This window comes from Triturus cristatus, chromosome 8 (assembly GCF_964204655.1).
Source record: "Triturus cristatus chromosome 8, aTriCri1.1, whole genome shotgun sequence".
In the NCBI taxonomy this organism is placed as follows: domain Eukaryota; kingdom Metazoa; phylum Chordata; class Amphibia; order Caudata; family Salamandridae; genus Triturus; species Triturus cristatus.
In genome coordinates this window covers 385,948,401-385,965,507 of record NC_140591.1, presented here as the reverse complement: position 1 = coordinate 385,965,507, position 17,107 = coordinate 385,948,401, and the positions used below count along the sequence as shown (strand labels likewise).

Here is a 17,107-nt window from a genome sequence, read left to right as displayed (position 1 = left end):
AGTGTGCGGCGTGCCGCAGTGTGCGGCGTGCAGCAGTGTGCGGCGTGCAGCAGTGTGTAATGCAGCAGTGTGCGCAGCAGTGTGTGGCGTGCGGTAGTGTGCGGCATGCAGCAGTTTGCGGCGTGCAGCAGTGTGTGGCGTGCAGCAGTGTGGCGTGCAGCAGTGTGTGGCGTGGTTTGTAAACAACAAGAAAAGCGGACATCAAAGAAAGGGTGGGAGGGAACGAGCATATGGGGTGTGAGTTATAACGAAAGTTCATTGTTGTAAGAGGGGATGCAGGAAGTGAGGCCGAGCGCACGCTGGCGAAAGCAGTCTGCTGCTTTCAAGTCCGATGCCAGATACCAGCTTCGCGCTTGAATGCCTCACATGCACTGGCCATAAACCACATTCCTAAGGTCTTGTGCCCCTTACTAAATCTCTCTGAATGTGTGAGGCGGCGCACGCGCACAAAGTAGCTGGTGGCAAATGGAATGCGTGTGGTTGTGCGCGTAACCGCCACCCGATCCGCCTGGGAAGCCTTTGGGAGCATTTTCTGAAGCCCCTACATAAGTCTCGCTGTGCGATCGCTTACGCGATAGCCAGGCGAGACCTAAAAATCTAGCAATGAGTCTAGGAAACCAAACTGAATTAGGTGTACTTAATGAATGTATTTGGAGAAGCTGGTGACGTACACCAAAGTAGTTGTAGTCAAAGTACCACGTGGGTACTACAATTGTGCTAGAAGAAAGACACATTAGCTATATACTAGCTCTAGAAATCCTGGACATGGAGAAACGACCAGCAAGCATCTGAGGGTGAACAGGATGAATCAGTGATAATCTCAGTGTGACCAATGAGCTGAACTTCAATGATTGCATTTCACTTTGAGGATATAATTAATAAATTGGGAATGCCACAAAAATGACAAAGAGAACATTTTGAAATTCTTCAAAATAATATGGAATAGAGCTTGTATGTATATTACACATTTGCATAAATTAAACCAGAGGATAGACATGGGCTTAGCTCACAGATATAGAAACTTGCGAGGAGTAAATAATACACTCATCCAATGGGGGTCCGGCCATGGCGCATTTGATTCTGCTCAGGGGTTGCAGGACTTCGTGTGTAGTCTGGCTGACATGAATGGGATCACAGGAATACCAGGTTACATAGATCACTTCCTTAGTCTTACAATTAGAAAATGACCATCCTGGTAGGCTGTGCACACAGACTTCCCTTCTGGGAAAGTGACTTTGTAGCGCATTTTCAGGGTTTGGGCGTTGTATTTACCTTAATGAGGTTAGTAATGAAAAAAGCAATTGTGCTTTTCAAGTTTTCCTTCACGGAGCAGTGGGTCAGTCCCAATTCTGCTCCAAGGACAGAAAAAAACAAGCATTGGCATAGCCAATAGGTCTCGCTTTTGGGACCTTCTAAGTGTTTAGCCAAGCAACAGTTGCATAACTAAATACTTATAAGGTCCCAAAAGTGAGACCTATTGGCTATGCAAAGCGGCCGCGACAAGTGAAAATGATCGCGATCGCGATCACACTTGAAAGTAATCACGGTAAAGTGCGGCGCACGCGCCCGCGCACATGCACTGTAGCTCCAGGCTGGCCAGGTAGCACTTTTTGGAGCCCTCTCAATAAGTCTCGCCAGACCAGCGCATGCGCTGGATCAGGCGAGACCTAACAAACTGGGCAAAATGTCAATGTTTCACTTTCTGCGTTGGAACTTCCGCTACATCTATTGACAGGGACCCCTGAAACAAAACTATTCGCTGTATTTCGTGCTATCCAAGCTTCCTCCCTTAAACTTTAGTAGCAACCGATACAAATGTACTGCGGTGTGTGTATTGACAGACACGTAATACTGTATATCAGGAATATCTTAGTCAAAGTCCAAAAAGCAGAAGCGTACAAAATTCGCGTAATTTTCTTTTGCGTGACTATGTGACATTTTGGGAAAATGACACAAACTTTTACTACGAATGGTGGTAAATTACATGAAGTGGCATCATTTTGGAATTACATGAAACAAGTGTAACACAACATTCCTGAAATGTGCAAATTACGCTGGCATCATTAAAATGTTGCCCAGGCTTAAAAAATAGTCCTCTGTGATTGTTTTTAAATTGACTGAATCAAGCATACTTTCACTTAGACACTGGCATGCTGTCCATGTCCGTCCGATATTTGGGCCCTCATGTAATTTGGAACACTTTTGCTTCATCTTGACCATTACATCAACGTGATCATTACTTCAACTATTAATTCAACCTGACCCTTACTTCCACCTAAGCAATACTGCAACTGAATGCATTTAGTACCTTAACTTCAGTCTCTGCCAACAAGAGCCAAGTTGGGGTAATGGTCAGTCACGGTAATTGTCAAGCTGAGAAAAACGTCCATCATGGTAATTGTCCTGGCTGCATAGGAGTGGACGAAGTTGTGGGTAGAGGTAGCCTTTTGACAGATAGAGGCCTGGGCAAAACGGAATTTGACACTCTCTTCTACCCATCGTGAATGTTGGGAAAATGGTTGGGGTGGGGGAAGGTGAGGGGGATAGAAGAAAGACTGGCCCTGAGAAGATAAACAGTCAAAAAGTGGACAAGTACATTTTTCTGTGCAGCCAGGTCAGGGGAGACTGCTGCAGGCAGCTCCTGAGCCCGCTTGAAGGTTGCCGCCCTGGGCGGGGGCCCAACCCGCCCACACTAAAGGACGCCTTGGTTGTGAGCGAAGCAATGAGGATGCACTGCTGAAAAATGTCTGCACGTGGGTAGGTGGTAAACAATTACGAAGAAAAAGGTAAAGCATTGACTGCCCCGGGTGCCTTCACTGTTCTTTCATTTATGTTCAAGTTAGGAAAAAAAAGTTCTAAAAAGTCAAGAAACCGTGTCTCTGTTGCCAATACCCACATTTTAACTCAACTTCAGTAAATCCATGGATAAGTATTACCAGACTGACGATTCCACTCCAGCAGAGCGAAAAAGGCTCTTTAATGGGGTGCTTGCAGTTTCAAATACGCAACTCTAAACATTAAGGGAGTCTGCCATCTTCAAACGCCCCTGCTGCAAGCATAAGTAACATAGGGTCGGGCTGGGAGGGACCGTGTTATCTTTTTCACACGCTCATTGGCAGTTGTTGATGTCAATCCTAGTTACAACAATAACTCTTGTTAAAGCAATGAGTGAGGCAGCCTTTGACGCGCCCATTTTAGGGGCCTGAAAATGCAACACCAGGCTTTGCTTGGGGGATCCTTTTTGAAATGCAAACAATCACACAGCGCGGAACTGCGTGGCAGCTCTAAGGGCTGGCCTCGGTGTCTGTGTGTAACCACCAGGCTGACATAGTAAGACACACGGGTTCCAAAGTCCACAAGAAACTCTGCCAAGCATCCTTCTCGTAAATTGGAGTCAGGATTTATCAAACACACACTGTCCTCTCTGAACAGTGGAGAGCTGGCTGCACTCGTGAGGGGCGAGGGGGGGCTGGGGGGGCTTCTCACATTCACAAAGACATGTGCTAACGTTTAGTCATTACATCCCCAGATCATATCTAGAACGATCAAGCAGGGGGCCGTTGTGTGTTTGGACTGACTTAGCTCTTAGTAGAGACTTCAGTGAGCTGTGCAGCGATTTGTTCTGGCACAACATGCTTCTGAGTAAAAGTTGTTTTTCGTGAGCTAAATGCAGCGGCAGGAATTCCGAGTTTCACTAGGATCACAAGGAGGGACAGTGGAGAGCCGGGAGTTGGAGTCCTGGTAATGCCACTACAGGCAGTTCTGCTAATGCAACCCCATCCCTGGTGCCTCTTCTAGTTCGATTAGCCATGGTGACTGACAGCTGGCAAATCAAACAGTTCATTTATATGGATTTCAGATTTTGATAATAAGGCGAGCTACCTTCATTTAGAAACAAAAGGCTTTTCTATTAGACCATTGCTAAAGTCTTACCGGATTTTGTGGATTTTCTCAACATTCTTTGTAGAGCTTCTGCTTATGAGTGACTCGAAGTTGCTGATTTAGCTGCAGTGTTACGCATGGTTCAGGGGCAGGGGCTGGCTCGTTCCCACAGGGGGGCAGGGAAGTGGGCAATGCCAATGTGGGGAACACAAGGAAGCTGTAACTTTATGAGCGCTCACATTCAGGTGCACTGATCTACCTACATTAATGGTCTTATTAACCACTGTAAATTTGTTTGTAAATGTGAGTTTAGAACTAATGTATCTTTTTACCTCCTAGCAAGAATTCACAAGTGATTCCTGGCAGGTGACTATGCATCTACAAGTGCAGGCCTCTCCACCACAAGTGAACAGAAATGTGCTTGAAACCCCAACTGAAGGACTAGGAGGGTGGTGTTCCAATGCATGGTGCTCTTGGAAGGTTGGGAACACCCAAAGAACATGCACATTAGTGGGCATTTCCAAACTTCAATCTGACCCTTTTAAACCCTGGAAATAGTAACAGGTTTACTCCAGCACAGTTCCGGCGTAACTCCTCTCCAAGAGTAGGTACGATAACACATCACACCCACATTTGGCGATTGGGAGGAATGCGTATGGCCACTTTGAATTCACATCAGCAGCACAATAAGGCCAGCTTATTTACACAAACAGGGGCAGATTTACAAGCTCCTTGCTCTGCCAGTACGTCACTTTTTGTGACGCACTGACAGCACATTTCCCTGCCCCATATTTACAAGGACAGGAAAAGCCAGCCTGCGTGGCTTTTCCAGTCCTTGTAAATACGGCCCCTTTACAGTCAGCTCTTTGCGTGAAAGGGGCGTTCCAATGTTGCTGTGGGTGTTTCCACGCAGCACCCATGGAACCTGACACTTTTCCAGATTTACAAGAAATCGTAAATCTGTAAATGCATCAGTATGCTATGCCTCCCCACAGGAGGCGTAGTAAGGAGCAACAAAGAGAAATGTTTTTATTTCTCCTCGTTTTTTTCCTCAGGCTCTAGAATCATCTTAGCACAGATCCATCCCAGATACGCGATGAGTGTGTGTCCTAAAGTTCACCACTGGGAAATATGTTTTCCCAGGAGGTAAAAAATAGTACATTTGCACAGGGGGCTCCAGTCCCCCTGTTTAAAGGTCTCTGCTATGGAGACATCGACACAAGAGGAGCTGGATCCTTCACAAAAAGTCAATTGACGTTCTCAAAAGTACATCAACGCACCTTTCCACACATACTTCTTTCTGCAAGTGTTTCTGAATACACAAAAAACTAAAAAGTATGCAAAGATGGAGGGCTGGCTCTTCGCCTCTCCTTTTCACTTCTTTTCTTTTTGCATAGGGCTCTAATTGTGCTTTGAAGCAAAGTTCTAGCTACAAAAATGGTACATAGGGCTTTGTGTAAAAAAGGAACGCCTCCCTTGCATAAACTCTGAGAAAAGATTTATTTTCTAAAAACAATTCCCACTTTGCATCTATGCTGCTCATTATTATGGAATACATACAAAGTTAGAAAGTGTTAAACCATGCATAATCATAGTATTTTGTACTGAAAAGATTCCCTTCCAGATCTACAAATCTACGCTTGACGTCATGTACACACCCTTCCATTATGGTTTTGCTGTGTGAACCTTAGCAAATCTGTAACCTCAATTTGCAGCCTTCCCTGGTGTGACTTTACATATTGGTTATGCACACCTTTAGATGTGCCCTTTGTGATGACTGGTGTGAGACGTACAATTAAACCGCAGCCCGCACGTGGGGAGGGGCCACGTTCGAGATTGGCCTTTTTGCCTGTCAAGAACAGGGCACACACAAAATTCCTGTCCCGTAGTGTTTTTCTTTTTTTTCAAATCTTTTCGGCAAAAGTCATTCATTGGAAATGACATCACTATAATTAATAATTTATAGCCAACCCAGACCAGCCAATTGGATCCCAGTGTGTTATGTGACTGGTGGCTGCAGTGGCCTATCCTAAGCACTCTGTGGTGGGATGGATGGAGGGAGGAGGGGAGAAGAGATCCAGGGAATGGAACTCTCCCAGCCACCGAGCCTGTTCACTCCCGGTGCGCTCCCGCCTCACAGAGGCACAGGGCCGACCCTTTGTGCTGGCGGCATGTACACATTGCCCTCCAGTGGGACGTCCCGAAGCTGTAAGTGACCAGAGCGTCCATTCCAACAGCAGAGACCACACTATTCGAATGTTTAAATAGCTGCCGTTGAATGTTTTTAAAGTGCCACTCATAAAACACACACTTTGAGATAACCACTTCTAAGTGTTTTAACGAAATCTCACCACATAAAATGGCGCCAAACGATATTGCACAGTCGTTTTACTAATTTTAAAAAGTGATGCTAAATACTGAGATGTGAGGGGGACTTTTCGTCTTGAGATGTCATATACTGACACGAGAGGGGTGCTCTTCGACTTGAGATGTCATATACTGAGAGAAGAGGGGAGCTTGCCGTCGGGAGGTGTCATATACTCAGATGAAGGGGGCTCTTCGTCTTGAGATGTCATATACTGACACGAGAGGGGTGCTCTTCGTCTTGAGATGTCATATACTGAGAGAAGAGGGGAGCTTGCCGTCGGGAGGTGTCATATACTGAGATGAGGGGGGCTCTTCGTCTTGAGATGTTATATACTAAGATGCGGCAGGGTGGGGGGGGCTCGCGGTCTTCAGATGTCAAATGCTGAAAGGAGAGGGGGGTTTGCCGTCTTGGGGTGTCATATACTTAGGTGGAGGGGGGCTCGCCGTCTTGGGGTGTCATATACTGAGATGAGGGGGGCTCTTCGTCTTGAGATGTTATATACTAAGATGCGGCAGGGTGGGGGGGCTCGCGGTCTTCAGATGTCAAATGCTGAAAGGAGAGGGGGGTTTGCCGTCTTGGGGTGTCATATACTTAGGTGGAGGGGGGCTCGCCGTCTTGGGGTGTCATATACTGAGATGTGAGGGGGGCTCGCCGTTGGGGTGTCATATACTGAGATGTGAGGGAGGCTCGCCGTTGGGGTGTCATATACTGGGATGAATAGGGGGGTGGGGGTCGCTGTCTTAAAGCACCCCAGCGTCAGGCTCTGCAGCGGTCCCGGGCAGGCCGATGTCTCCCCACCAGCAGCATCCCTCACACTGACTCAGGCGCGAGGAGGTCGCCGCTGCCGCTCCTTGGGGGGTGGGGCCGGGCTCAGGTTGTTCCTCGCAGCCCTCCCACAGCCCCCGGAGCTGAGATATAACCGAGGGGCTCTTCACGTCTCCTGCCAGTTCTCCTTTGTGACGAGCCAAGGGCACGGGGGAGGCTACACCATGAAGATGCTTTTCCTGCCAGTGTGTGCCATCGTGCTACTGTCCGCCTTTGACCCCGCGGACTCCTCTGCCTATTATGACAAAATCCTGTCCCACAGCCGGATCCGGGCGAGGAAGGAAGGGTAAGTGCGAGGCTTCTGCGTGACTGTCACGAAGCTGGGAAGAGCTTAAACGAGATAATGAGCAGAAACAATAAAATAAAAAACTTTGAATTAATTGCTTCTCAAAATGGGCTTGCCTGGAACCGTGAAGACATGCACTTTTTAAGGTCCCCCCTCCAGGTTAGCAGAATGCGCCTCATGCTCTGGCACTTTAAAGCCGTGCAATTTAAAAGCAACATTCTGATCAATTGCAAACACACGTCCGAACACTGTACAGTACAATCTAAAGGAGAAATACCTGGCAAAACACCCAGTGCTAGATCAGATGTATTTGTATTAGTGGTCGAAGCAGGGCATGGACGTCCATTAAGATATTTACAAAGAGTATTAAGTGTAATAAAATATTTAGAAACGAGTAGAAATCAGTTTTTAAAAATATAATATTTTAACAATGTTAACATGCTCCTTTCGGCGCACCGATGTTATAAAGCATAAGAAACTTTGCTGCTGAGCCAGTCACGCGTGTTTTAAGTTGCACTGTTTCTCTCCCGTTCATATAACTTCTGAGGGCTCATAAACTGCAAGCTAAGCATTTAAGGCGGATTCTGACCAGGCCTGATTCTAGCTCATAGAGAAGCAACGCGCGGTGTGAGTTCGGATGCAATCACATCTTTTAATCACCTGTCGGCGTGAATACTGTCCCACTCGGAGTATTTGTCGTATAAGCAGTTTGCACGTTTTTAAGTGCGTTCTCGAGAAGCGCACTTTAACATTGCGCCCGGCACATTTCGTGAAGTGTTTCAAAAGTATCTACAACTAGTCTAGGCACAAGTGTTGGTGGACTCATTGTCTTCGAGAAACAAAGGAACACGTTTTCCGAATTCCCACGGCTGGCCATATGTTTCCAAAGTAAATCTTGTGAACGGCGCCTGTAAAAAGCCAGCCTGCCTTTGAAAGAAGCACATGTGCGCAGCTGTTTACATAGGTGTGTCTGGGAATCCAAACACAGGCGACCCGGAGAAGAAAAGGCGGGAAGATTGAGCGAGCCACGGGCACCCCTGGAACAAAGGGGATGCGTTTCACTCGTGGAAAGGAGGGGTGGGGAAGATTGGGTGAGAGGAGACGAACACGATGTACCACTAAATGTGTGAATGGAGCCACCAGCGTGGCATTTGGGCATGGCTTGCCCAAGTCCTTTCTATGTCCGTGAGGTGGTGAAAGATTTTACCGTTGGCCGATTGGTACGTGTACTGTGAGTAACAGGAAGGCACCGGTGGCTTCCAAAACCTGAAAGGGACGTCCAACCGAGCTATGCCGGGGCCTCGGCAGTGACGGCCACAGGGGGGCAGTGCCCACTGCGCACATGAGGCAGTGGGGAGATGTTAGTTTATTTCACAGAAAGGTGTCCGGACTGTCAGTGTTCACCTAAATCACTCATACTTGTGAATGGTAGACATTAGCCGTGGGCACGACCTAATGAATAAATAATGTAACCAAATCAATTTTGATGCGATTGATAATGACCCGCATACGAGAGCGGGTGGGTATCCATGCGATAATACGTCAACATTAAAACCCCAGACAAACTTGTGGGGAAATAGAAAACATGTTTCAGGACACGAAGAGCTCCTCGTCTGACCCACAAACCCTTCACACCCAGAAGAGCTGTCACCTTGGTCGCGGTCGTTAACCTGCTGTGATGTCCGTTTTCTATTAAGGTCTCATTTGGGATTTCACCACCACACTCAAGAAAATGTCTCCGCACAGGTTGCTGACGGTGACGAATGTGGTTAGTGCTGTTTTTAAAGTAGCGCTTCACATTTCAAGCAAAAGGCGGTGAAACAAGTGGACTGTGATTTGAGGTGTGCCAGTCCGGACGAACGGATGCTGGCAGCCTGACGGACGAACGTCCTGTGGGGTTTATTTATGTATGACCAACCTAGCTCTCAAAGGGGGTTTTATAACGGTGTGATGCGAATGGGAAGTTCGCCATGGACACGGTACAGGTAGAGACTAGAGACTCACCGAAGAGGCAGTGGCCCTCCGCCAATATTTGAGCTGCCTTTTGACACTAGTTGCATAGAGTTGAGATGCTGTAATAAATAAAGTCTTCCCAAACTATCCTGTTCGCCCCACCCTTACTTAACTCGCTACCTTTATGCCTAGGAACAAAGTAAGCTTAAAAAATAAAGACGCATCTTACATGTTTCATCAATCCTCAAACGATTAATTCCTTGTTGTATAGGCGGTGACCTCCCCTGTTTCCTTCCTAGCGCCTTAAAGCCCTATAACTGATTTTGTGGGCTCTACAGAACCATATCTCGTAAAAAAGAGAGAGAGTTGTGGGGTGCAGACTGATGTTTTAGGGAGCAAGAGCAGTGGGAATAAGCGGTAAGTTTGTATCCCCCACCCCAGGAGACGCAATGGAGCTAAGGAAGGCAGCTGTGAGGGCCACGCCAGAGCTGCGTTCTCGTACTGTAATCTGTGCAATGCATGTGTCATAACTAAACAAATTATGTTTGTATTAAATGAGACGGGTGTGTTTTTTCTAGACCAAATGTCTGCGCTCTTCAGCAAGTGATGGGCACCAAGAAGAAGTATTTCAGCACCTGCAGGAACTGGCATCAGGGCACGATCTGCGGCAAGCGGGCGTAAGTATCCCCCCACCCCCTCCCCCCACCTACCCAGCGCAGCTGCAAGGTTTGCCAAAATACCCATTTTATCATCAGTTACCTTCAAAAACAGAAAATATCTCTTTTAGCCTCATTGTTACGTCAGTAAATACATGTCTCAATACGATTTCAGTTACTGGCCAGTAACATAGCTCAGTGAGATAAGCACATGTTGCTGAGGTCTATCTTTGATCTCCAAGTGGAGGGTTCAAGTTCCGGTAAGGTTGTCGTAGCTTGTCATTCATCCGAGCTCCACCAACCTCATCCAGCTTCACTGTGCGCAGTAATAGTAAATGCTGTATGCCCCAGTCAAACACGACTACGTCTCCTACATTTATCAGCACCTCCCCGCTTTCCTACCTTCTCTTTAATTCCTGCTAAACTGTGCCGATCTATAAGATCACATAAACCCTCGTGTTTTAGGTTTGGCAGAGAGACATCTTAATCTGTTTCCCAGCCTCATCTTTTCATGTATATACATACAAAGGTTTATTTAAAGGCCGCTGCAACCACTGGTGTGTTCAAGTGCCAGTCACAGTTTACTTCCGCCCATTAAAGCCTGCAGAATGAATCGGGGTCAGTCCACGCCACCCATTGGTTTTCTTCAGTGTGAGTGACAGCATGTTTGGCCTTCTTTACATGTGCACATCCGCTCACTTACATAGTTCTCCAGTGTGGTGTCAATGCTGATAGCCAATCTCTGCTTTCATTTAATTTTGCTACATTTATATATACGATGAGTCATGTTTTACCTTCTATATATAGTAATTTAATCACACACACATAAATATATATATTAATTTAAATGTATATGCATCTATCTATCTGTATATGTTTTGCAATGACATACACCACCTTAAGATGGCAGCATTTTTACATTTTTATTACTGCTGCACGTTTAATTTCTATTGGATTTGTTTGCAAAAAATGCAGTCTTTGCACTTCTTCTTGCCACTTCTTGCATTTCGGAATTTACTGCAAATCAGACCAGAAGTGGGCAAATGCAAGGCAAAGCCATGTTACGTGCCGATCCCAAGTGCAAGGTCACACATGGGACAGGAGTCGAGCCTTCAGGGAGCAGGCCTGGGTGAAACTTGAGCCCCGTTAATGGCCGTGGTGCTCTGTCTTGATCAGATATGCAGGAGCAGGCCTGTCTGTTCACATCTCTCCCTGACCCTGTCAGGGGGACATGATTCAGGATAGCAGCCCATTAGGACGGAATGTTACCTGAGGGGGCAGCCAGAGACGCCCATATTCGTACTCATTTAAGAACTGTATGTCTCCGGCTGTACCATGAGGGATACATACAGTTAGACGTACATTATTTGCAGTTCTACAACCTCAGCAGTAAAGGCTTAACAACACAATTAGCTCACGCTGCTCGCGCCTGTAAAATGTAAATGGTTCCCTGTGGTACAGTGCGTTGTTAAGGGGGATAAGGATTTTTCTGTAGCGTTCGTTATACAAAGTTCACAACACAGCAAGAGAGAATTCAACCCCGCCTATCTGGTGTAGTTAGTTGTGTCTGCCAAGAGGTTACATCAAAGCTACTGTCTGTGTTGTACAAAATGTAAACACCCTTTGTCACTTCATCAAGAGAAAGCCCCTCCCACCCCCATCCCGGGCTGATTGAGTTCTCGTCCTGCATGGTGAGCAATTTGCCAGATAAGAAAAGGCTGCAACTGAAGAAAACAAAATTAATAACATTTCCTTGATTATTGAGGCCTTAAAGTGTCACACAGTATGATGGTCATCTGGATTCATCTAATTATACATTATTAACGAATTCCTTTATGATGTTTCCGAAATCTACAATATATATATGTGTGTGCGTGTGGAGATGGACAGTTAAAGTTGTATATTTATATAGCGCGGCTTCTCACCGGCGAAGGCATCCAGGCACTGTCCAGGGGCACGCGGAGATTAGGTGATTTTGCCCAGAATCACAGGATGTTGCGCCCACGATAAAACTCGAACCCGGATCCCCAGCTCTGGCTGCAGCGCCATATACTCACAGACAGACAGACAGACAGATTGATTTATTTGTTGGAATGGCCTCATGGAAAATACCTACCAAAACACTCGCTCTATGACCCCAGAAATACGTTGCTGTTTAGTTAAACTTAGCAAGATTCACAATGAAAGAGGGTTAATGGGGGCGAGACACAGGAGAACATCGCAATGAGTGGAAAGTGAAAATGTAACGTTCACTAAAGATACATATATTTCTTTCCCAAGTGTACAGCACATCATAATTTGTTTGGCGTGAACATGCCAGGATGTGGTCTCCTGGGAGAACAAGGCATTGCCACTGAACAGGGCTCCTTTCTAGGCAGAGTTGGGGGCACACATTTGAAAAAAAGAGTTGGTCTAGTAGTGTCTATTTGCTCCTGTGCCAGCTCAATAAAGAAGTCTGCACTTCTTGACCCCACAACTGCATGTTAAATATTTGATCAACATTAGATTCTGGCGCACCAAATGCCCCATCTCGGATACTTTAGATGTTGTGGTAAAGGGAGTGAGGGTTGGAGCAGCCCACAGAGGAAATGTTTTATACAGACTTAGTAGCGCCCTACTTTAATAAGTAGTTTGGTATCCGAACACGCCCCATAAAATTGTAACAACATCATACCTCAAAAATGGACTGTGCATGAAACAAAACCTGTTGTATAAAATTATCTCAACTATTAATGTAAAATAGTAGGCAGCGCTCATTCTCCCCCCCCCCCTCCCACCCCCCATGACACGATTCCTGCATATTGATCATAGTGCATACATCCGTGTGAATGGCAAATAATAAATACTTCGGTCCTCATTAGCTTGCAGCTCACATAGCGCTTTAAAACCCAATGTCAGATGAGGAGTTCTGAGCACTATCTGGAAGGCAGCAGTTCCTTTTGTGTGTTCAAGGCACTGGCACTTCGCCGCACTCCTTGGCATACGGAATATTCCATCATCCTTTCTTGGAAATTCATGCCTTTCACTTGTCTTCGCCCCCAAATTATTGCTCTCAGATTAACAGAGGGCAGCGGTTCAAGAAAGGAACCGAATTTACTCTGTGATCCCTGGTCATGAGAACACTACTCTCAAGGCACTGGGGGCTGGGCGGAAATACACGCACTCTTATAAAACACACTTTAATAATATGGTGCTTGCCCGGCCTTTATAATGTAGATTTAAACATCTGGTTCAGCGTAGATGCTGCCCAAAGTAATACTTTATTTAATGAGCAACTTCACAGTATAGATTCAGAACATCTGTTTGGATTAAGAGTGCAATTTGAGTTTACCCTGTGAGAGGAGCCCAGAGCCTCAGTGGAGACAGCGCAGGCCTCCCCAGACTGCACAGCACAAGATGGAAACATTTAAAGTGTCATTGCGTTTGAATGGGGTTCAGGTACATCTCCTCCTTGTGAACTCTAAGAAACCAAGCTCCCTGCAGCCCAGTGGCCGACGGTGGAGTGGCGCTACATTAAAACAGGCATTTTTATAGCCGCATGTGGGAGCCACCATCATTTTTAAATGGGATGCAGAGAGCTGAAGACTATTCAAAGCCTAAAAATAAAAAATCTGGATTTTATAAGGGATTTTATGTACACAACTGCTAAAGTGAAGAGTGAATTCACTTCCATTGGGATTGTAAAACGAAGCTTAGGTGAAAAAAGCATATTTGAGCTGTGGTTGCCAAGACTATGTGGAAAAAGCGTTTTTTAGCATCCAAATCTGCTGAGTCCAAGTGAAGGAGGTTGCCAGAACAGTCTACGGCGGGGGACCCATGATACGGCGGGAAAGAATGCGCGGGCCTGCATGTGGTAATGTGGAAGTTTCTGCAGACCCCCACATCTGCTTTCTATTCAAATCACACTCAAGGGATCCTGATCCCACACAGCAAATCTACTGGAACAGTGATTGAAAGGCATAAAACTTTGCTAGCGGTGATTAATGCTGGATGTGTGCCTCACTGAACCTGACCACAGTACAGCCTTTACGGTGTGACAGAGTGTTTCGCCAGTGTGTATTTCAAGGAGAGAACATTGAAGAAATTCACGTAATAAAAAAATATAGCCAAGGTCCAGATTTTTATGCGCGCTTCATTGGCATCCAAAGAAAGGTCATTAGTCGGTCCTTATAAAATGGATTATTTTATGTCAGAAACACCAGAATGGGGTGTGCTGAACTCTTGGTGGGGATTTAGAGCTCTAAAGAGAGTCCGAGTATATTCCACAATTTGTTTCGAAGACTCCATTATAGACAACATTCTGATTTAACACACAAAGAAGGGCCATCAGTAATGTTATCAAGCCTTGTTTTTGTGTGAGTGTATCCTATTTAATGAGTCATGAGTGAATATTCCTGGTGTTTCATGGGTAAGAAAGGTTGTTACCACATCTACTAAGACAGCGGGCATGCACACTGCTAAGCAGATGGCTATGAATGGGACACAAATGTTCCTGAAGTGGAACACAAGCAACCCAGGAATGGTTTCGCCTTTGTTATTGGCTCCTCAGCCAGGTAAAGCTTGGTCCCATTGACACAGTGTGCACGGGACCCACATCTGGGCATACCCGTCCCACTTACGATGATATACTAAAGTATACAAAAAGTGATGGATGGCATGCTTGAACAAGGGAGAAACTGGTCCTTGGTTGCTTGTGTTCTGGTTCGGGAAGTACCTGGCTTGGAAGTTCAGGCTAAACCATTCTCATTGGAGAAGGGTCAAGGCTGATTTGCGTATAGCTGGGACAAACTGAGGTGGCATGCTGTGCAAAAAAGGACTGAGATGCGGCCCTGGGTAAATACCAGTGGCTGAGATTAATTCAAGCACTCCGTCTATCATGTTTTGTATACTTAAGTATGTCTTTCCTCTATCAGCACCCGTGTCAAGGGACTACAATCAAGGCATGATTGCGATCATGGCTGCATACTGGTCAACTTCCGTCACTTCACTTGATTTTACTATAACCAAACCAAAAGAAAGTGTGTTTTAGAAGTGAAGAACTCCCAAGGACATGATCACTTTTGGTCTCCTTTCCTGGCGGGACAAACTTGCTGCAATAAAACTGATGATGATATTTATAGCGTTTTCTCTCTATCGATGAACTCCATCCCACCCCATTTGTGGCTCTATAAAGATTTAAATATTTTGGTGGTCACCTTCCATTTTTCCTGAGGTGAGGCCCATAATCTATCATGTGTAGTGAAAACTAGTATTTACTGCATGACGTTTTGTAAATATTGCAATGCACTTTTTGCATCAAACAAGGTATTAGTTCAGAAGTAATTAGTTCTACTACCCAAAGTAGATAATTAGGACTTTTAGACTTTGAAAGCTCTCATCCATGTTGGCTTGAGAGGTGCGAATACATAAAACAATATTATAAAATAATGCTTTGATGAGGGTTCTGCAGGAACTTACAGCCTAGTCTTATGCATCTTTCATCTTTCACTACGATAGCACAATCACTATTCTGATTAACAGATTCATATGATACTCAGATTGTGGTGGCAGCCTCCAAATCCCAACAGTCTCCGGCTCCGCAGTTCAGGAATTGCATGAGTGCAATCAATAAGTGGATGACAGCACACTGCCTGAGGCTCAACTCTAGTAAAACAGAAGTCCTAATTTTCGGGAGCATTCAGCCCCCGTGGAATGATCTGTGGTGGCCCATTGAGCTGGGTTCCCCTCCCACTCCGGTGATTAAGGCAAAGAACCTGGGCGTGCTTATGGATGCCAAGCTCACTTTCCATCATCACACAAACGCGGTAGTGTCGGCATCGCATTTTCTCATCAAGAAAATCAGGAAAATCTTTCCTTACATCCCCAATCACACCAGGAGAACAGTAGTCTCCTGCCTTATTTCATCCAGGCTCGACTACTGCAATGGCCTTTTCTTGAACGCACAGAAGTATCATCTGCATAAATTACAGATGATCCAGAATGCAGCGGCTCGACTCATACTGGATATTCCTAAATATCACTCCGTTTCCAATGGAATCCGCCATCTCCACTGGCTTCCTATACCCCAGCGTATTGATTTCAAAGCCCTGTGCATCGTCTTTAAGGCCTTGCATGGTATTGGTCCGAGTTTCTTGCAGGATCATCTTTCTTGGTACTGTCCCACCAGACAGCTGCGGTCCACTGGAGCTCGTTTACTCGCTGTACCAAGAATTCTCAAAACTCACTGGGGTGGACGCAGTTTTTTTTACGGAGCGTCTAAATTGTGGAACACCCTTCCGTTCTCCCTCAGAAATGCTAGCTCCCTGACGATTTTCAGGAAGCAACTGAAAACTTGGCTCTTTCAGCATTAGGGCCAACGTATTCTTGTATCATTGTTATGTCCAGCGCCAAGACACCCCCGGGTATACGTGCGCTCTATAAATTCATGTAACATAACATAACATAACATATGGACCCATACACGGCTTAAACAATGAATCTTAACATGTCAATTCTGTGCTGACAGTGGAACCAAGAATGAGGTAGGCAATTTGAAACAAATGCTCCTTCAAAGATCTGATATTAAAGTGGATTGGCACATAGAGTTAAGAACTACTACTCAATGATCTCACTGGTTAATCTGCTCTTGATTGGAAATCTATAATCTTTGTTAGAGTAAGGGATTTGACTGTTGCAGCCATTCTAATTGGAAATCTTTCCACGTTTTCATTGTGCATATGATCAGGACAAATACAACAAATTAGCACAATGTAGAAAATATTAATTTTGCAAGATGGTAGAACACAGAATTAAATGGAGTAAAGATTTTGCCTGTATACAAGGTACACCTCTAAATTCATGGACATTGTGCTCCATTTGAGATTTTCTAGATAGCAGCAGCAGTATAGTTTCAGGCAGGGTATCTGGAAAGATGCACAGACCACTGTGATTAATAGTGGCCATCTTATACACTATGCTGGCCTTATACGATATATGTCCATTAAATCCATATGGGTACAAAATAAGTTTATTTGGACACTTGTTCATAAAATATTCTAAAACTGTAAAACAATAACATGATAAAAACATCTTAAGAGCGACAAGAACTCCCAAAGGTGCCACATCTATTAAAAACCCTCTCTAAAACCCTGCTTAGCA

The 17,107-nt window shown here is 45.4% G+C and overlaps 1 protein-coding gene across 18 annotated transcripts in view; it reads left to right on the top strand.

The window, feature by feature from the left end:
- Window positions 1–7,159: 7,159 nt before the first annotated feature.
- Window positions 7,160–17,107, top strand: part of POSTN (periostin) — a 161,137-nt gene continuing 151,189 nt past the window's right edge. For 14 of the 18 annotated variants that reach the window (XM_085621752.1, XM_085621748.1, XM_085621746.1 and 11 more), the window contains exons 1-2: window positions 7,181–7,361; window positions 9,893–9,991. In XM_085621752.1, coding sequence (XP_085477878.1) covers window positions 7,240–7,361; window positions 9,893–9,991 — 221 coding nt within the window. In that variant the 5' untranslated portion in view covers window positions 7,181–7,239. Of the gene's footprint in view, window positions 7,362–9,892; window positions 9,992–17,107 lie in introns of all 18 variants that reach the window. The other 4 variants (XM_085621756.1, XM_085621754.1, XM_085621745.1 and 1 more) reach the window with 3 other exon arrangements.